Here is a 19,400-nt window from a genome sequence, read left to right as displayed (position 1 = left end):
AATTTTAACAAACAATGTTATTGTACAGGTATTTCATGAATTATTACGATCAAACACCTTCACTAGCTAACTAAATAAATGAAAACGTCAAATGACTGAGCAAGAGAACATTAAACAGTTACAGATCTCTCTAGATCTGAGCCTCTTCAATGATTACTAACCAGTTTCACTTCATTTCATACAAACGTTTTTTTTTAGATTTAACAGAGGTTTAGATATTGATGTTTTATTGAAAAATAGTAAAGTTTGTTGTCACCATGACAGAGATCAGTGTTTGCTTTAGTTAGGCTCTTAACCCTTGATTTCTTAGGTATTAGTTTTTATTTGTCTTTTTTGATCTAGTATTTTTAAAACATTTGCTGCGGCAACAAACAGAACAGATGAAGTTGGTTATTTTTTGTTGATGATATTGTTATTAGCAATACGTCAAATTATTTTTTAAGATACTAGCCTTCACTTATTGTTTATTTTAAATTATTTACTGCCGTTTTTTATATTATGGCATCATAACCAATATAAAGAAAGAGCTTTTGAGTTTAAGATCCGCTCATCGTCCACCCCACACCCACACGCACAATAGTATACCCTCCATCCCAGTAGGTGGCGGAAATGCACCTTGAGCTGGTTTGCAAACCGCTGTTAAACACAAAAGAAGACAAAAAAAGAAGAAGAAGAAGAAGAAGAAGAAGAGATGCGGAGGCTTAAATCATCTTCTTTTAGGATATTGCATAAGCTTGGTTGAGTATATGTTAATGCAAAATAGCATTACGGGGATTTCAATAATAGTGAGCTAAAAACAGAACCGGTGTTTTATTAGTCATAGTTAAGCCTGCAACGCGATGGCAAACCGTAACCTAAAACAGGTGAATATTCAAAATAGTGCTACATCCCCGCTCCCACAGAATGTAAAGCGCACCACGGAATCTCCAGCTGATCCCAGCGAAAATATGGAGCCAGCCGCTCCATCACCACTGGACCCCAGTCCTGTAAACACTGAGCCTCAAGAGATGACTCTAAACCTCAAGAACTTTAGGAGACCGGGGGAGAAAACATTCACTCAGCGATGCAGACTATTTGTCGGTAATCTCCCATCAGATATGACGGAGGAAGATTTCAAGAAGTTGTTTTCCAAATATGGCGAAGCAAACGAGGTGTTCATCAACCGAGAGAGAGGATTCGGCTTTATACGATTGGTAAGACACTTCTAAAACATAAAGCGAAAAGTCTAATAACTTATTTATAGAGCATGGTTCATAAGTATTACATGTACATACTTAGGTTGTTGACGTGACATGCTATTTTCACTGTTCCACAAGATAAAAAATAAATATAATTAATATTGTCGTTATTTAAAATGCAGTAAATCGTTAAACATTTATTTTTCCTACATGGACCTGTTGTTATAAAAGCTTTATATTATTACTGAGCCAAATCTCAAAATTGTCCTATGGTGTTACTATCTCGAGCATGGTTCAGTAAATTACAACTTTTATAAATTAAAAAGAAAAGCATAAAAATGTTAAATACCTCAGGCATAATTGTACAAGTGTCTAGTTTAGTAAATGGCAATCTTTTTTTGCCATCCATATATTTCTGAAAGCGTAGGAACTTGATATATTTTGTTCTGATTTTAAATCAGCCAATTCCAGAGAAAACTTTAATTAGTTGAAGGACCCCATGCACGATCATGTTACTGAAGTCAACCCCATGACATGTGCACAGTGCACATGGTAAATATTTGTCTCAGAATTGTTCAAATATTTAACTTTTTTGGAACCACAACAAAAGTGTTACGTTTAGTTGTCTTTTGGTGTGACATCCTTAAATTATATATATTTTTAATTACAAACTGTATATTAAATTACATAGTCATGGAAAATTATGCAAATGTGTCTTGTTAACTGCTAATGACAGGTTAGCTCAGAAAAGCAAAGTCATTAATTGACAAAAGGCTAAACGTCATTTGGTGTGACCGATAATGCCCACCGGTGTGACGCCTGTACTGTCACAACAAAGAAAGGACTAGGTCTCTTTAAGAAGTATTTATATAATAATTAATTAAATAAGATTTCTTTAACTCCTTTTTATTTTTTTATTTTTATTTTTAAATGCAATAATTAAATGCAATTATTTTCTGTTGTTTTTGCAGAAAACTTGTACTATTATAAAGTGTCATGAAAATAAGTGATGCTTTGTTTTTGAAACAGAAAGAAATGGGGGACAGAAATTAGTGAAAGAGAGAGGACACAGAAATATTGACAGAAAATTGACAGGGATCCACCAGAAGGGAGTAGATCCTCAGAGAACGATGCAGAAAGTAAATAGAATTAAAATGATGGGACTATAAAAGTAAGATAAAAAACTAAGATACTAAATTTTGTTGATAAATTTTGTTTTGTTTAAAAAAACATCCCCCTTGGCATGTTAAAAATTAAATACAAATACTTTAATAACTACCTTGTCTGTCCTATGATGTGACACACATCACAGATTGTTTTTTTTATCTTAAAATATCTATATCAAGATCTATATTAAAAAAACAGTTGATTGTGGTATAATTTTCAGCAGTTTTGAACAGATGACAGCAAAGTTTGTCCTGAAATTGTTTGTCCTGAAATTTCCAAGTTTGTCTTCAATTGTCTAACAAGTTATGAGGAAAATGAAATAAATAAATGAAATAAATAACACCATATGAAAATAAGTGTTTAACTTATACATTTTTTTACTTATTTATATGTTATTAAGAGTTATTTTTGCTTATTTTTGTCACGAGTGTGATTACCTGCATCTGATACAGCATCCATTATTCAGCTCAATCCCATATTCACAATAAAACATTAGTTTGAATATTCACTGAGGGAAGCATTATCTTTGTTGTAATGTTAATTTCCTTTCATCTGTTAAGGGTGATTTCTGATGACAGTGCTGCTAAGTACATTCGTTAGCTGTGTCAAATTGTTCTTGAAAGTAAATATAACTTCCATTTTTAACAGCTTTTATTTTTCAGTATAAAAGTCCTTAAGGTTACAAGTCTGACTGCCCCTTATCCGTGGCATCAGAAACATTTATTTTATCAACATTTTATCAGTGAACTAAAATGCCGGTAATATCATCATCAGCTCTTGAAGTACCTGTTGATAAAAAACATACAAAGATAGCACACCCTAAATGTCAGAAAATTGGCTTTTACAGTTTTATGTGGGACAATATATATTGCCCTATCGAAATCCAAAATTTCAGCACTTTTTGCGATGTGATTCATGTGAAATAATTGGTAATAAGTATGTATTGGTAATAAGTGTTTTTTAAATAGATTTTACACAATAATACAGAATAAAACAGAATACATTTGTAAGTAAAATTCATTCTATTTACACCAGGCAATCATGTGAGGTGATATTTAAATTTATTTTTACAGACGTTCATATGAGAAACAATTAACCATCTGAATAGGGACAATGTCAGGAGATTAAAATTATGGGGATTTTGATTATTTGTATTTTATTTACAACGTAGTATAATCTAAATATACACAGTGAAGGTCAAAGACATATTATTGAACATATATTTTATATTTTTTTTTATATTTCATAGAACATAAAAAAATATCCTGGCATTGTAAAACATTTAGATGCAAGGAAATTACACATTTCAAAATGTTTTACTTGATTTCATACATGTAGTCAGGAATTATAGTTTGGGAAAAGTCTAACTAGTAAAATGTGTACAAGTTATGTCAAAATAACACAATAACAACTGCAAGTAATAAAAAAAGACTCATCAAATGATCTCCTCCGCTGGCTCAAGCTTTGCGTCACATCGCATTCTTTTTCTGAGGTAAATTCTCTTATTCCTCTCAGTGTCTCTTCTTCCAGAAACGAAAAGTAGCCGAGATTAACTTGATTCTTTGTTTACAGAGGTAATGTGGGCATTTACATGTTCACACATCTCATGTAAATGATTATCATTTGAAAAGCGTGATCATCTTGTGGGTGTAATGACATTACAGATAATGAGCGCAGTCGGGAAAGATTGGACCTCTCGTTGGTTTCATACAAATCATTTTAACAGAGAATATAGCTTATGTGAAGGATGATTTTCTACGTCGATCAAGCGAGTGAATTACAAAGCCTATAGTTTACATAAAAATTATATTTTTACATCCATACATCATTTGGATTTGTGCCAAATAAGGTATGTTTCAGTTTCACTTTAAATTTATTTGTTTTGGCTTGATGTTTATATAGCCTAAATACTGTTAACTTTAGGGGAATTGTGGAGAGAAGGGAACTAAAATAGCCTATAGCTGTGTTCATAATGTTTGTAAACATCTTGCTCGGTATTTTAGCTAGACTAGATGCAAAATACCAGATTATTATTATTATTATAGGCAAAAAAAAAGTACGTTATTAATGGTACTATTTTTTTGTACTCAAACCGTTTCACCTCATTTCAATCTTAACTTTTATAGGTAATTAACCACACATTGTCATATAAACACCCATACATTTTTGTGGGTTATTAAGGCTAAATCTTTTATCATTATTATTAAGATTAAGTCATATTGGCCCGGTTTCACAGACAGGGTTTAGCTTAAGTTGTCAGTTGAGACAGCTCGAATATGCATTTTAGTCTGGGACTAGCCATAAACCCTGTCTGTGAAACTGGGGGATTAACTCTTTCTGCGCTAGCGTTTTTGAAAAAAGGTGCCAGCCACCGCCAGGATTTCTGATGATTTTTACTAAAATTTCACGGCCCCCAGAATATTTTGTTGTATGAATATCTGAACGTTAGGGTTGTGCCGATAGAAGATCGTATCGTGTATCGACAATAATCAGAGATATCGCCTGTTTCTGATGCCTTTGACGATAGCAAGGCGATTATTATTTTTATCCATTAAAAAGGCACCTAACTTTAGTAATGCAGTGTGGAGAGTCGGTTCTAGGATGTTTCAGAAACTTGCCACGGTATAAACACAAGCATAGAGTGGCTGCGTCGCACTGCAGATATGTGCAATGAAAATGGGTAAGAGATTTACTCATCATACAGTGTAGATAGATTAACTGATTATAACGGGAGTGTTTTTAAAGTGCAACTCGCACTAGACTAGTTAATTTTGATGATTATAACTGACAACTAATGAAAACCCCAATTCACTATAAATCAGAATATTGTGAAAAGGTTCAGTATTGAAGACACCTGGTGCCACACTCTAATCAGCTAATTAACTCAAAACACCTGCAAAGGCATTTAAATGGTCTCTCAATCTAGTTCTGTAGGCTACACAATCATGGCGAAGACTGCTGATTTGACAGTTGTACAAAAGATGACCATTGACACCTTGCACAAGGAGGGCAAGACACAAAAGGTCATTGCAAAAGAGGCTGGCTGTTCACAGAGCTCTGTGTCCAAGCACATTAATAGAAAGGGGAATGGGAAGGAAAAGTGTACAAGCAATAGGGATAGTCGCACCCTAGAGAGAATTGTGAAACAAAACCCATTCAAAAATGTGGGGGAGATTTACAAAGAGTGGACTGCAGCTGGAGTCAGTGCTTCAAGAACCACTATGCACAGACGTATGCAAGACATGGGTTTCAGCTGTTGCATTCCTTGTGTCAAGCCACTCTTGAACAACAGACAGCATCAGAAGCGTCTCACCTGGGCTAAAGACAAAAATGACTGGACTGCTGCTGAGTGGTCCAAAGTTATGTTCTCTGTGGGTCCCAGAGTCTGGAGGAAGAGAGGAGAGGCACAGAATCCACGTTGCTTGAGGTCCAGTGTAAAGTTTCCACATCAGTGATGGTTTGGGGTGCCATGTCATCTGCTGGTGTTGGTTCACTGTGTTTTCTAAGGTCCAAGGTCAACGCAGCTGTATACCAGGATGTTTTAGAGCACTTCATGCTTCCTGCTGCTGACCAACTTTATGGAGATGCAGATTTCATTTTACAACAGGACTTGGCACCTGCACACAGTTCAAAAGCTACCAGTACCTGGTTTAAGGACCATGATATCCCTGTTCTTAATTGGCCAGCAAACTCGCCTGACCTTAACCCCATAGAAAATCTATGGGGTATTGTGAAAAGGAAGATGCGATATGCCAGACCCAACAATGCAGAAGAGCTTAAGGCCACTATCAGAGCAACCTGGGCTCTCATAACACCTGAGCAGCGCCACAGACTGATCGACTCCATGCCACACCGCATTGCTGCAGTAATTCAGGCAAAAAGAGTAGAGGTCGACCGATATTGGTTTTTACCGATACCGATAGCTATGTTGGACCACACTGGCCGATACCGATTAATTAACCGATAGTTTTTGAAAATAGATACTGAAAGGCAACTAAAATAGTGCTCTGCTATTTTTTTAAAAGTACTAAACCATACTTCGTAAATGAATAAAAGTATTAATTTTAATTATATATTGATGAGTAAAGTTGTTTCATAGTTCATTAATGTTAACAAAATAACACTAACAAGGCACAACACTTCTATTCTACAGCTTTCATCAATCTTAGTTGATGTTACAAATGGGCTCATTGTAAAGTGATATTTCATATTAACAGTAGAGGTGGGAATCTTTACGTTTTAACAATATATAAAATTGCAGTTTCTATGCTTTTTGTTTGTTTATATTTGGAATCTTTGTATGTTAGTACTGCCTTCTTAAAATTAAGATTCCATTTAATTACGGTTTTCAATATCAACTAAATATAACCATGCATCACATTCTCAGTTTTCAATATAACTGCACATACATTTTATACATACATTTTTATGCATATATTTTATGTAATTAATTTTGTGCAAAATGTACTTTATTTTTTTATTATATAAGCAGGCTACTTTTAAAACAATTACTTATTTAAAATAAGTGTTCAAGTATCCGAATGTTAAAAGACAATAGTTTTTTTCTTTTTCGTTTGATTATTATATATTATATATACAGTGGCTGCTTTAACAGGCTGCATTCAAACGAATGCACAAATCTATTTCCATATATCAGATGTCCTGCTCTGAAAACATACTTGACTGTGTGTACATCAGTTTCATATAAAAGTATTCGAAAATGCAAGCGTATTTAACCGCATCCGCAATCTAGTTTTTTAAGACGAACAAACACAAAGAGCAAGTGAAAATCTGTCAGTGCGCGAGTTTAGTGCATCTAATAGTACTGCATTACAAACGGCAGAAATGAAGGCATGTGTAACAAACTGCGGATGAAAGCACTGTCAAACAATGCGCATGTATTTCACAGTGCAAATTCTGTGCAATGAAGCCAGACGCGTTTCTGGCGCGCACGCGTGCCGTATGCGGGGAAATGCACAAGCTCATTGAAGAGAGGATTGCGATGCATTGGAGAATCGATTTTTCACCCACCCTTAATGAAACCAGCCAAAAGTGCAGCCTGCGCTGCGCGGACAACTCGCAGGTATCACACACACAGGACTCGTCGCATAGTTTAAGCTTAAATCTAAAACAGTTTATTTAATCACCAAACGTGCCAATGTTTACTTCAATAATGATCAAAAAAGCGGCAAAGATTAGTTTAAACAGCAGATCAAACGGAAAGAGAAAGTGCGATCTATATTGTTGTAGCCATTTAAGAAAATGTATTTTCTGTTTTACATTTATATTTAAATATTATTTGTTTGTGTTTTGTTTCAGTTTAATCTGTTAATTACGAAAGAAGTTTGTGTAATTTGTAAATGTCATAAAGGACGTGGTATGAATTAGACGGCAATACGCCGGGAGAATTGGAGAGGGTCAGACACAATTTTTGACCACTTAATACGTTATTATTTGTGGAAAATTCCCTTCTTAAACGAATTTCGTTTTGTATAATTTTTATCTTAATTTTTAATGCATATTTTTGTTATTAAAATCAAATAAGAACAAGGAAATGGCATTGTGAACAAAGTGCGTAACAACATACAAACCCAACATGCTTCCGCGGCCTGAAGAAAAGGCTAAAACATAAATTATAACTCTATATGAAGCATACAGACTTTATTAGAGCTACAGAAATACAAACTTATCACTTAAATGGACAATACTCAATCTTCCAGCCCAGGGTCAAGCCTTTATAAACATTAACAACAATTTGGGACAGATATATAATGTAAAACTATGAATGGGGCGGCGCGGCAGGATTCTGTCGGCTGAATGAACACGGTTTGCTTTCTCACGTCATGTATTTAAATCTGCAACTTTGCTGGCTAAGAATATGACCACATATGATATAAATCAACGCAAATATATGGTAACAATCCTGACATTAAACATTGGTGTCTGACTTAACCTCTCATGCTCTATGACAGGGGTTTTCAACCTTTTAGGATACGCACCCCCCAAGTTTTTCTAATTTCATTCGCGGAGCCTGAGCCATTGATATGCGGGTCATTGAAACTGCCGTTTTTATTGCATGATCATTTTACTTTCACTTTTGAGATTGGCGATTACACGTGCTCTGTGTAACTAGGGATGCAACGATTAACCGATTTCACTATTAACCGCGCTTTAATTCGTCACGGTTAATTAATCGTAAAGGCTTCTCAACACCGCGTTTCTGTTGCACTGAACGAAACTGCTGCAACTAAACAAAGTTTTGCCAACTGTGCTCTAGTTTAAAGTTATGAGCTTATAAGAGACAGAGGCTAATACGCACGAACACTGGACTAACTATGGCTGAGGCACCTAACAGCGAAACTCTGTTTCCTCCGAAGAAGCGCCTGAAGTCGGCAGTTTGGGATTATTTTGGGTACACAAAGAATGACCAGTCCTTTTTGCAAGACGTGCCGTAAAAAGGTTGCTGCTAAAGGATCGAACACATCTAATTTGATGCAGCACCTACGGGATCACCATCCAGCTTTGCATGCTCAAGTAAAGGTAATGCATAACTAAGTTAAATTCCGTGACAAATTACTTGAATTAAATACATTGGTAGGGAATTAAATATTAATGAATCAACACTGTAGCGGTGAGAGTTGTGCATGGCTTTCAGTGCAATGTAAACAAACGATGTATTAGACGAATTATTACAATTAATTAAAATGATTATGTATGGATGAAAGCTGATGATAACAACAGTTCATTTAAGTGAATTTTGGTCTTTTATATTGATAATGATAACATTAATGTTATTAACAATTATAGTTCTATAATTTATAATGTAATTAAATACTGAAAATTATCTTATCATTATTGCAACTCCAGTCAAATTTCAATTTATTTTCACTCTACTGTATTATTCATTTTCAAAAGGAAGCTATATTGTTAAAGTCAAAAGCCAGTTAGTGCTTTTTCATTTTCAATGTTTCTACTCAAAAAGAAAAAAACAAAATGAAAATACCAAACAATTTTGTAATACAGTTGATCACAAGTGCCTTTAACTACATTTGTTCTCTTTAATAGGGAAATACCTAGCTAATATGTAGCTAAGATTTAATTTAGACAAATACTATTTTTTAAATTTATCCTTATTTTTATTTATTTATTCATTATTCTATTTATTTTCAGTGTAAAATTATTACTGGACTGGAAATGGACTATTGTTTGTTTTTTAATTATTATTTTGTGCTGTATTATTTGGTTACTGAGCAGCAATAAATAACACTTTAAAATATAAGCAGTTTTCATGTGATTTTCTTAACTAATAGTGTTTTGAAATTAATGAATGAATAATAATTGTGATAACCGTGAAACCGTGATTATTCCTCAGACTATAATCGTACAACCAAAATCTATAATCGTTGCATCCCTATGTGTAACGTTATACTAGAGTGGCAGTACTTACCACATATTTTACAAGTTTAGATGCTTGTCAGCGATGATCAGGACCATCATAAAAGAGTATCTGGCTATATAAGCAAGCATTTAAACAAAGGATCTCAGATCCTTCTCCTTCAGCAACGAGTTCACATCTTCGCAGATACTGACTTCACTCTCAAGAAGAAGCCTTCGCCTAGGAAGAAGCTTTCGCTGTGGACGAGCCCTCACAGCGTATCCACCTCCTGCTCGGCTGACTCGCCGCTTCTACGCGCCCCTTCACCATCTGCAGCAGCTGCGGTTCCTGATTCCCTGCCGCTATCCGGCGAACAGGGCTACCAGAGTTAAAGAGCAAATTTCTATTTTCTGGCATTGTTGCAAATACCGCGCCGTTTCTGTTGCTCTTGCAGGACTGCCCTGCACACCCCTGATAGTCACAGCGAGTGCGTCTCATGCTTGGTCTCCGCCCACGCTGAGGCTGCGCTCACCGAGATGGAATGTTTCCATTGCGGGAATATGAGTCTCGCCTCTCTGCGTTCACGGATAGCTTTCTTTTCAGAAAAAGACTCCGCCCCTCGTGCCCTCCCGCTTACTTCCTCCCAGGAGCCTGTGAGGAAGAAGCAGCAGGGCAGAGGAACTCGGCACACGGTGACAAGTGAGCCCACGCCGCCTGAGCCCCCGCATGCCTCACCTTCACCACCTAGAGAGGACTCGCCCGTTCTCTTCTCTCATCCGGACCAGCGTCCCTCCGGGGCTGCAAGCGATCTGGTCTCTTTTGGAGGGAGCGAGTGTGACGCCATGGACGACAGCATGACGTTGGCTGCATCAGATGGGGAGGAGCTGTAGGGCTCATCTCACGACCCCCCCCCCCCCTCCCGTCTACGCAGTTCAGCTCAGGCATGGACACCTTTGCCTGCCCACTGCCATTGGAGGGAAAGCAAAGGCAGCCCACCCGTCCAAGCCATGAAGGACTACTTCAGCCCTTGCTGGACGAGCCTACTCGTCCAACCTACCGCTGTTATAGCGGAGAAAATAAAAAAACAAAGTTTCTCAAAAAGAGAGCAAATTTTCTTTTCCATTTCTATTGAGCAGCGATTCCCAAGCCGAGCGATCAGCTGCTCGAACCAATGCAACCCCTCGCCACATGGGCCAAGGCCTGGCAGGCCATCTCCGGAGTGTCAAAATGGGTCAGCGGCGTGGTCTCCACCTCAGTTCACACCAAGGACATAGACGTCCTGCATGCAGAGGTGAGGAATTTGCTGTCAAAAGGAGCCATAGACACGGTTCCCCCAGCACAGAGCGAGTCAGGGTTTTACAGTCGTTACTTCCTCGTTCCCAAGAAGGACGGCGGTCTAAGACCCATCGTCGACCTCAGACATCTGAACCGCGCCCTCATGAGACATTTAGAATGATTACACTGAAACAGATCCTCTCGCAAATACCCACATCACAGGCAATTCTTGAGATTCGCCTTGGAGGGAGTGGCTTATCAGTACACAGTCCTTCCTTTTGGACTGTCTCTAGCTCCCTGCACGTTTACGAAGTGCATGGGCGCAGCCATTTCCCCCCTGAGACAGATGGGAATTCACGTCCTAAACTACCACGACGACAAGCTAACACGGTCACAGATCCTTCCTCCTCAGCAACTTGGAGTGCCTAGGACACTTGGAGTGCCTAGGCTGTGTAACAGCCCTGACCCCTTGGAAGGACCCTCAGTGGATGGAACAGGGTATTCCCCTGGACACGGTCTACAGAAGGAAGGTGGTCTCGACAAATGCTTTAAACTCAGGTTGGGGAGCACGGTGCGATGGCAAACCAGAAACCAGAAAGTCGCCTTCACATCAACTGCCTAGAAATGCTAGCAGTGTGTTTATGCCTTCACACCCTTCTACCACACTTAAAGGGACACCACGTCTTAGTCCGATCGGACAGCATGACGGTAGTGTCCTACATAAATCACCAGGGAGGCTTTTCATCGAGACGTCTGTTCACTCTAGTGGAATGTCTCTTGAAATGGGATCAGCTCAACCTGCGTTCTCTGAGAGCAACGCATGTACCAGGCAGGCTGAATCAAGGAGCAGACATGCTATCTCTGAGCAACATCTCTTCAGAAGAGTGGACGCTCCATCCTCAGTCGGTTCAGGAAATATGGGCTGTCTTTGACAAGGCGAAAGTCGACCTTTTCGCCTCAAAAGACAAATCTCATTGCCCAATCTATTTTTTAAAGGAGCGGGATGCGTTGGCCCACAACTGGCCCAACCTCCTCCTCTACGCGTTTTCCCCGATCGCCCTGATCCCACAGGTCATCAGGCAAGTCAAGGAGCAGAAACTCAAAGTCCTGTTGGTGGCCCCATTCTGGCAGAACCAGCATTGGTTCCCAGACCTGCCTCGGCTGCTCTCAGCAGCCCCTTGGCCCATTACACTGAGACGAGATCTCTTAACTCAGGCAAACAGGATGCTATGGCACCCTCAACCAGAATTGTGGGCACTGCACTTATGGCCTCTCAAGAATGCCTGGAAGCCTCCCCAAGAATGTCTTGAGCACTATTTCTTAGGCTAGAGCACTGTCTACAAGATGGCTCTATGACCTTAAATGGTCTGTTTTCTCCACTTGGTGTGCCACAATGTGTTATGTGGCAGCCATAGCAGCATTCCATAACCTTATGGATGGCCAATCAGTGGGAGAGAACAACCTAGTTGTGTGTTTCTGAAGGGGTCCAGGAGGCTCAATCTGCCTCGCCCCATCACAGTCCCTTTATGGGATCTACCCACAGGGCTGAGAGCTCTAAAGGGCCCTCCCTTTAAGCCGCTACAGTCTATTGACCTTCACCCTTTGACATTGAAAACCGCCCTGCTGTTAGCATTGGCATCAGTAAAATGCATGGGTGACCTACAGGCTCTTTCAGTGAACCCTGTATGCCTGGAATTTGAGCCTAACGACTCCAAGGTCGTCCTGAAGCCAAGGCACGGATATATACCTAAAAGTCTCTCGACTCCGTTCAGAGATCAAATTACCACTCTTTTGGCACTTCCTCCTTCAGAGCAAAACCAAAATGTTAACCTCCTCTGGCCCGTCCGGGCATTGAGGAGTTATATAGAGCGCTATGCTCCCTTCAGACAGTCAGAGCAGCTTTTCGTATGCTTCGGTGGCCGCACCAAGGGGTCTCCGGTCACGAAACAGAGGTTATCCAGATGGATAGTAGAAGCTATCATGCTGGCATACTCTTCCTTGGGCCTACAATGCCCCAAGGGAGTAAGAGCCCACTTGACTAGACGCATTGCCTTGTCCTGGGCGTGGTCCAGCGTTGTTTCTATTGCAGAGATTTGTGCGGCGGCTGGCTGGGCCTCGCTGTCCACATTTGCTAGATTCTATAATCTGGATGTCCCGACCTTACAGGCTCGGGTTCTTTCTGCATAATTGGATAGCCAATCTAGCCAGTACTTAAATAATGTTTTTGTACGCTCTTGTTGTTGCTCTCTGAAGGAGGCCACCAGCTGCTGAATGGTCAGAGGGATGTTTTTAGCTTCCAGGAATTGTGTACAGATGCTTGCAACATGGGGCCGTGCATTATCATGCTGCAACATGAGGTGATGGTCGTAGATGAATGGCACAACAATGGACCTCAGGATCTCTGTGCATTCAAAAAGCCATCAATAAAATGCATCTGTGTTCGTTGTCCATAGCATACGCCTGCCCATACCATAACCCCACCGCCAACATGGGCCACTCGATCCACAAAGTTGACAGCAAACCGCTCACCCAAACTATGCCATACACGCTGTCTGTCATCTGCTCTGTACAGTGAAAAACGGGATTTATCCGTGAAGAGAACACTACTCCTAAGTGCCAGTCGCCATCGAATGTGAGCATTTGCCCACTCAAGTCAGTTACGACGTTGAACTGCAGTCAGGTTTAGACCCCGATGAGGATGATTAAAAGGTGAGCTTCCTTAAGACTGTTTCTGACAGTTTGTGCAGAAATTCTGTAGTAATGCAAACCAATTGTTGCAGCAGCTGTCTGGTAATCTGTGAGGAGGGTCGGATCCAGGATGTTGTCTCGGTCGACCCACGACCTCTCCTCAGGACCGTACCCCTCCCAGTCTACAAGGTATTGGAGGCAACCGCCTCACCGTCTGAAGTCGAGGACTTTGTTGATTCTAGATGTTGTCAGGGATAATCTCGGGCGGAGGAGGGGGCAGCTTGTGGTCTGTGGACGGAGGGAGAACAGGATTAGTAAAAGGTTTGAGCAGGGATACATGGGAGGTTGTCCAAGAATACTAGTGTGCTGAAAAAGTCCCAAGGTGTCCACAAGTGTATATACAATCCAAAATGAGTGATAATCCAATTTGTGGTAAGTCTGGAAAGGTAAGTCCACTGAAAAGAAACTCCTCAATCCAGTTGTGTATGGTTGGTTCTTGGTTTGGGATGCTGCTCACTTTATATAGTTCCTGCTTCCTGACATGAGACTGGATTAGTCACATGACAGGCCAACCATGCATTTCTTAAAGACATACACACTTAAAATGTTAAGAGGAATAAAATGGACTAAAAAACATGTAAAACACTTAAACTCCACTATCCATAAAATCATTGTAATAAATAGAGCAGTAAAACATGTTTCTTGTGTGACAGTGAGTACGTTTACATGGACAACAATATTCCGATTTTAAGGCGATTAAGACAATACTCTGATTAAGAAGCAACCATGTAAACTGATATTTTTGATTAATTTAATCCGACTAAAGTCATAATCGGAGTAAACACAAATCGAATTAAGACAGGTGGAGTATTCCTATTTTAGTCGCATTATGGAAGACATGTACACACCTTAATCACACTATTCCCCTTGTGTAGGACTTTTCGCCACATTTTGTGACAGGATACACACTAATGCTGCGTTCCAGGCAGGTTTTGAACTCGTAAATCACGTCTTCAAACCACGACTCAGGACTTTGTAGCGTTCCAGGCAAGTCACGCCAAGCATTTATTAATTTTAGCTATATTATTAATAATTTGATTGCAACGTTATATTGTCTTACACTCTATTTTTCCACCGTGTGCCACTTGCATAAACACCGCACCCCAGAGGAATTATTGTTGTTTCGCGGGCTATGTCACCTCAGAACTCGGAACTGGGAGTACATCGATCTAGTACGAGTTCACGGGTTTGACTGCCGTTCCAGTGCACTTTCACGGGTAGAAGTTTGGAAAAACACGGGTAACGGTTGTCTGGAACGCGGCATAACGCTCTCAGTTGGTTGCACATGCATATGCTTTGGTTTCATTTTTATTTATTTATTTTTTGCTACAACATGGGCCTAATCAATGCTCATTGCTGATAAATAGTTTGTCTGTTATCATAATTTATAGTTTTATGGTAACGTATTTAACATTCAACCCGTTCTTTTTCATTAGTATTATTTGTTAGTATTTATTTTAATTTTGTGAACGGGATTTCCGCTATTGGAATGTCTTAGGATGCTTTTCACTTTTACTTTTGAATTCATGATCTTGGTTTTGCTTACATATATAAGGCTACACCTATCAATTTTAAGATTAAACAAATTCTTAAAAGATGGATTTGTTATTTTTAATTAAACAGCATAACAAAAATAAAATAAAACTAGCTTATATAGCATTTATTAACAAAAACTAATAAGACGAGGCATGGACTCCATCACATGCTGTGTTATATGCCGACTAAACAATTTATTACAGGGCGCGCAAACACTGAGCAATCAAAATAATTAATTAAAAAAATAAAATAAAATAAAGCCTCCAAAGCGTAATGTGAGGTAAACGGCAAAGATAACAGGGTTTTCAAAACAAACAAAAAAAGTAAAACTAAACTGGCTTTCGGTGACTGTGCTTGTGAGTGTTTTTTGTTTTTTTTTTTCTCCTAAAAACTGTCGACTGGCTCTGAAACGTGCGCTGTATGGAGCAGACCATAGATATATACATAGATACCGCATTGTACCGCTCCAAGCACGTAGGTGCGTCCGCCATATTGGAACGGTCCACTTGACGTCATTCACCATACTGTAGGTTCGCAGACCAACGGCTGTGCAGGACTGTGGCTTTTCGAATTTTCAGTGATTACTATGAGATCTATGGGTGAATGACGTCAAGTAGACCGCAGTGAAATGGCGGATGGCTTACGTATAACGGCCCATAGAAACAGTCGCTAATGAGGAATCTACGTATATATATCTATGGAGCAGACCCTTTGGAGCAGCACAGCATGCACTCGCACAAATGCGACCACGGCAAATTTTAACTCACACATTCTAAAAAATGTGTTGCATATGTCCAGAGCCACTTCAAGCTTTTGTAAAATTAAAACCGAAACATCCAAAAGTAACGAAGATAAACTGATAGCGTCGCGTGTGGACGTAATGATGTGTGTCATTAATCGATCTATGCACTGTAACATGTAAAACGGGAACATGAAAGGAATATTCTAAAAGCAACTCATGTAAACAGCTTAATCATATTATTGTCTTATTCAGAATAAGGTCATTAATTAGATTACTGGTGTCCATGTAAACGTAGTCAGTGTCACAACGGTAAGTGGCAGGTAATTGGAGTTGGAAAGCGACTTCATTGACTTGGCGGATGATGGGAAATGGACCTTTATACCGGGGACTCAGCTTGTTACTGGGCAGTCGTAGGATCTTCCATTCGGTCTGGCCGTTCGTCTGCGGATGGTATCCGGAGGACAAGCTGACCGACACTCCCAAGAGTCAGAAGAATCCTCGCCACACAGGGGGTACACCCTTCCATTGAGAGAGTACGGTGCCTACTCCTAGAGTTGCAGCGTCCACCTCGACTATGAAGTGGAGACTTGGGTCTGGATGTGTTAACACTGGGGCCACACAGAAGGCATCCTTAAGGTCCTGGAAAGCGTTACGAGCTTCAGGAGTCCATGCCAGGACCTTGCTCTTTTGTTTGATCAGGGAGATTAGAGGAGCTGAGAACTGGCTATAGTGAACGATGAACCTCCTATAGAAATACAGGAACTGCTGCATCTCCTTGATGGTGGTTGGTGGTGGCCAGTTTCTTACCGCATTAACCTCTCCTGGTCCATCTGCACACCGGCAGGGGTGATGATGTATCCCAGGAAATGGATAATGGTTTTATGGAATTAGCACTTTTCGGCTTTTAGGTAAATGATGAATATATGAGAATATTGTCTATGTAGACAATGACGAACTGATGGAGCATGTCCCGGAAGATCTCGTTCATGAAGTTCTAGAATACGGAGGGACTATTGGAGAGACCATAGGGCATCACCTGGTACTCGTAGTGGCTGGTAGGTGTAAGGAAGGCGGTCTTCCATTCATCACCCCTGCGGATACAGACCAGATTGTAGGCGCTCCGGAGATCCAGCTTGCTGAAGATGCGGGCGCCGCGCAACTCCTCCAGAGTGGCCGGGACCAGAGGAAGTGGGTAAGCAAACTTCAGTGTATGGTTGATAAGGGCACGGTAGTTGATGCAGTGGTTTTCCCTGGATATTGGTGATTTGGTAAGTGGTGGAGTTGGTGATGCGAGGAATGCCGAGTTCTTTAAGAGTGTTATGTTTTGTTTTATTTTTCCTGTATCCGAGTCGGAGAATTTCATTCTGTGCGTGGGGTGGAGAAGGCGGCAGCATTGTAATTTAGGGCTACGTTACTCCGCCCCGCTCGGAGACATTGATGCACGGATGGTGGTTATATCCGCGGGTCGGGTAATAAAAAAATGCATTCTAATTACTTGTGGGTGGGTCGCATGTGGATGAGATAAATCAATAATGATGCAAACATGAACTGAATTTTCTCAAATCTGAACCTGGGTTATGTGGTGAGGACCGTGGCGCCAGCTTCCTTTTAAATATATTTTGATGATTGCACCTGATGTGCCCGTGCCCGCACCGTCCTCTCCGTCACCCCAGATACTGCGAGTTTATACATATATGGTCACGTCCAATGTCAGTAAACGTTATTTTTTTCAGCATAAATTTGGCTTAAAAGCACGAGTAATTAAGGCTATATAAGTGTGCAGCGATGTGCAGATCAGCTGTTAAAATGAACCATCCCTTCATCATATCAGCATGCAAAACTAAGAATTAGAGTAATTATAATAGGAAGATCGTGTGAGGTTAGCTAAATCAGAGAAAAATATAGGTGCGGGTGGGTGGCGGTCGGATTACACTATTGCCTGATTTTGCTTTATTTCGTCATCAAAAGTGGTCTGAAACAAGTCACAACTGAGCCGCTGTGCATCTCCATTTAAACACAGCGTTGTTTCCTTTATGAATGAGGTCCCATATTGTCAAAATCGAAATTTCCTGGCTTTTTTCATGATAACTGAGGTCTAGGGGCTATGTAACTACCATATGAGTTTCAAAACAGTCAATCCACAGTAAACTGCACACAGCCTGCTTAAAGTAGCTGTTAATTTTCACGAGCCGCTGTGACTTCCGTAACGATGTGACGTCTGATCTACTCAGTCACAGCCTTCAGTCACCACCCCAGCACCAAACACCGTCCCACCCTCCTTTTGTCAAACCCAGACAATATCGTGTCCATAACATTGCTAAGCAACAACAACATGGAAACTAATCTAGAAAACCCTGTTCAGTCTATAGATGTCGAAACTACATCATTGCACAGGCTTCAGAACAACGTGAATATAAGAGACCAGTGGAACGTCAACTTCAGCCTCTTTCACACAGCGATTCCGGTAAATACACGGATAATGTTTCCCATGATTTGTTCCGGAATTGTTTAATTTGGTTCATTCACAGTTGTTTTCCGGAATCTGTGCGTGCTTTACACACAACCTATAAAGACATGTGACGTTTGGATGTGAGATGTAATGCATAAACTGAAACTAACCTGAACAAACTGTGCTTCAGCGCTGATAGTGCGGAGCTGGCTCTGCCCGATCGCCGGTTCATTCCACTTTGCACGTATTTTTTTGTCGTGAAGAGTCGCAGGGTAACGTGCAGCATCACTACAACACTGCCTTTATGGTTCTGGCTTTTGTTCACGCAGCGCTCTTTCCCGTAATTTTCCAGAATCAGCGCGCATTGTGAAAGGGGCTTTACTAAAGCAACAGTTATGTAGCTTACTGCATTCGGTGTTTGAAAAAGAAAAAAACATTAATGATCATTCTGAAATATCTTGTTGAGTATCAGCAGGCTAGGCTCTCTCTGTGGCTCTGGGTTTGGCTACAACGATACATGACCGTAGTTACCTGTGATTGGCCTGGCTGTGCGTCACTCAGAAAACAACAGGCCAATCAGAAGGCTCATGAATATTAATTAGATGGGCCAAAATCGACCTGTTTTTGACAGAGCTCCTAAAAAAGGAGCTGTAAAAATATATTGAGATGGATTTTGGCACTTATACCGCAAATATATATTCTTAAGGACATCAACAACTAAAATAAACCTCCAGAAATGTGTACAATATGGGACCTTTAAACGAATCTAGTGAAATGATTCAATTTTCCATACATAAAGTCACTCGCTTTATTCAGGAATGAATCAACTGTTCGAACGAATCAAATGAATGATATGATTCAGTAATTAAATCAGTGTTTTGCCTCCACCTGCTGGCAGATCCTTTCAGTTATATGAATCGTTTAATATTT

At 40.1% G+C, this 19,400-nt stretch overlaps 1 protein-coding gene across 2 annotated transcripts in view; it reads left to right on the top strand.

The window, feature by feature from the left end:
• The first annotated feature begins 671 nt into the window (after positions 1-671).
• The window catches only part of pspc1 (paraspeckle component 1), a 78,677-nt gene continuing 59,948 nt past the window's right edge, over positions 672-19,400 (top strand). For both annotated transcript variants that reach the window (XM_073841944.1, XM_073841943.1), the window contains exon 1: positions 672-1,193. In XM_073841944.1, the coding sequence (XP_073698045.1) occupies positions 840-1,193 (354 nt within the window). In that variant the 5' untranslated portion in view covers positions 672-839. The remainder of the gene's footprint in view (positions 1,194-19,400) is intronic.

This window comes from Garra rufa, chromosome 6 (genome assembly GCF_049309525.1).
Source record: "Garra rufa chromosome 6, GarRuf1.0, whole genome shotgun sequence".
NCBI classification, from domain to species: Eukaryota; Metazoa; Chordata; class Actinopteri; order Cypriniformes; family Cyprinidae; genus Garra; species Garra rufa.
This window is presented reverse-complemented; position numbering and strand designations above follow the sequence as displayed.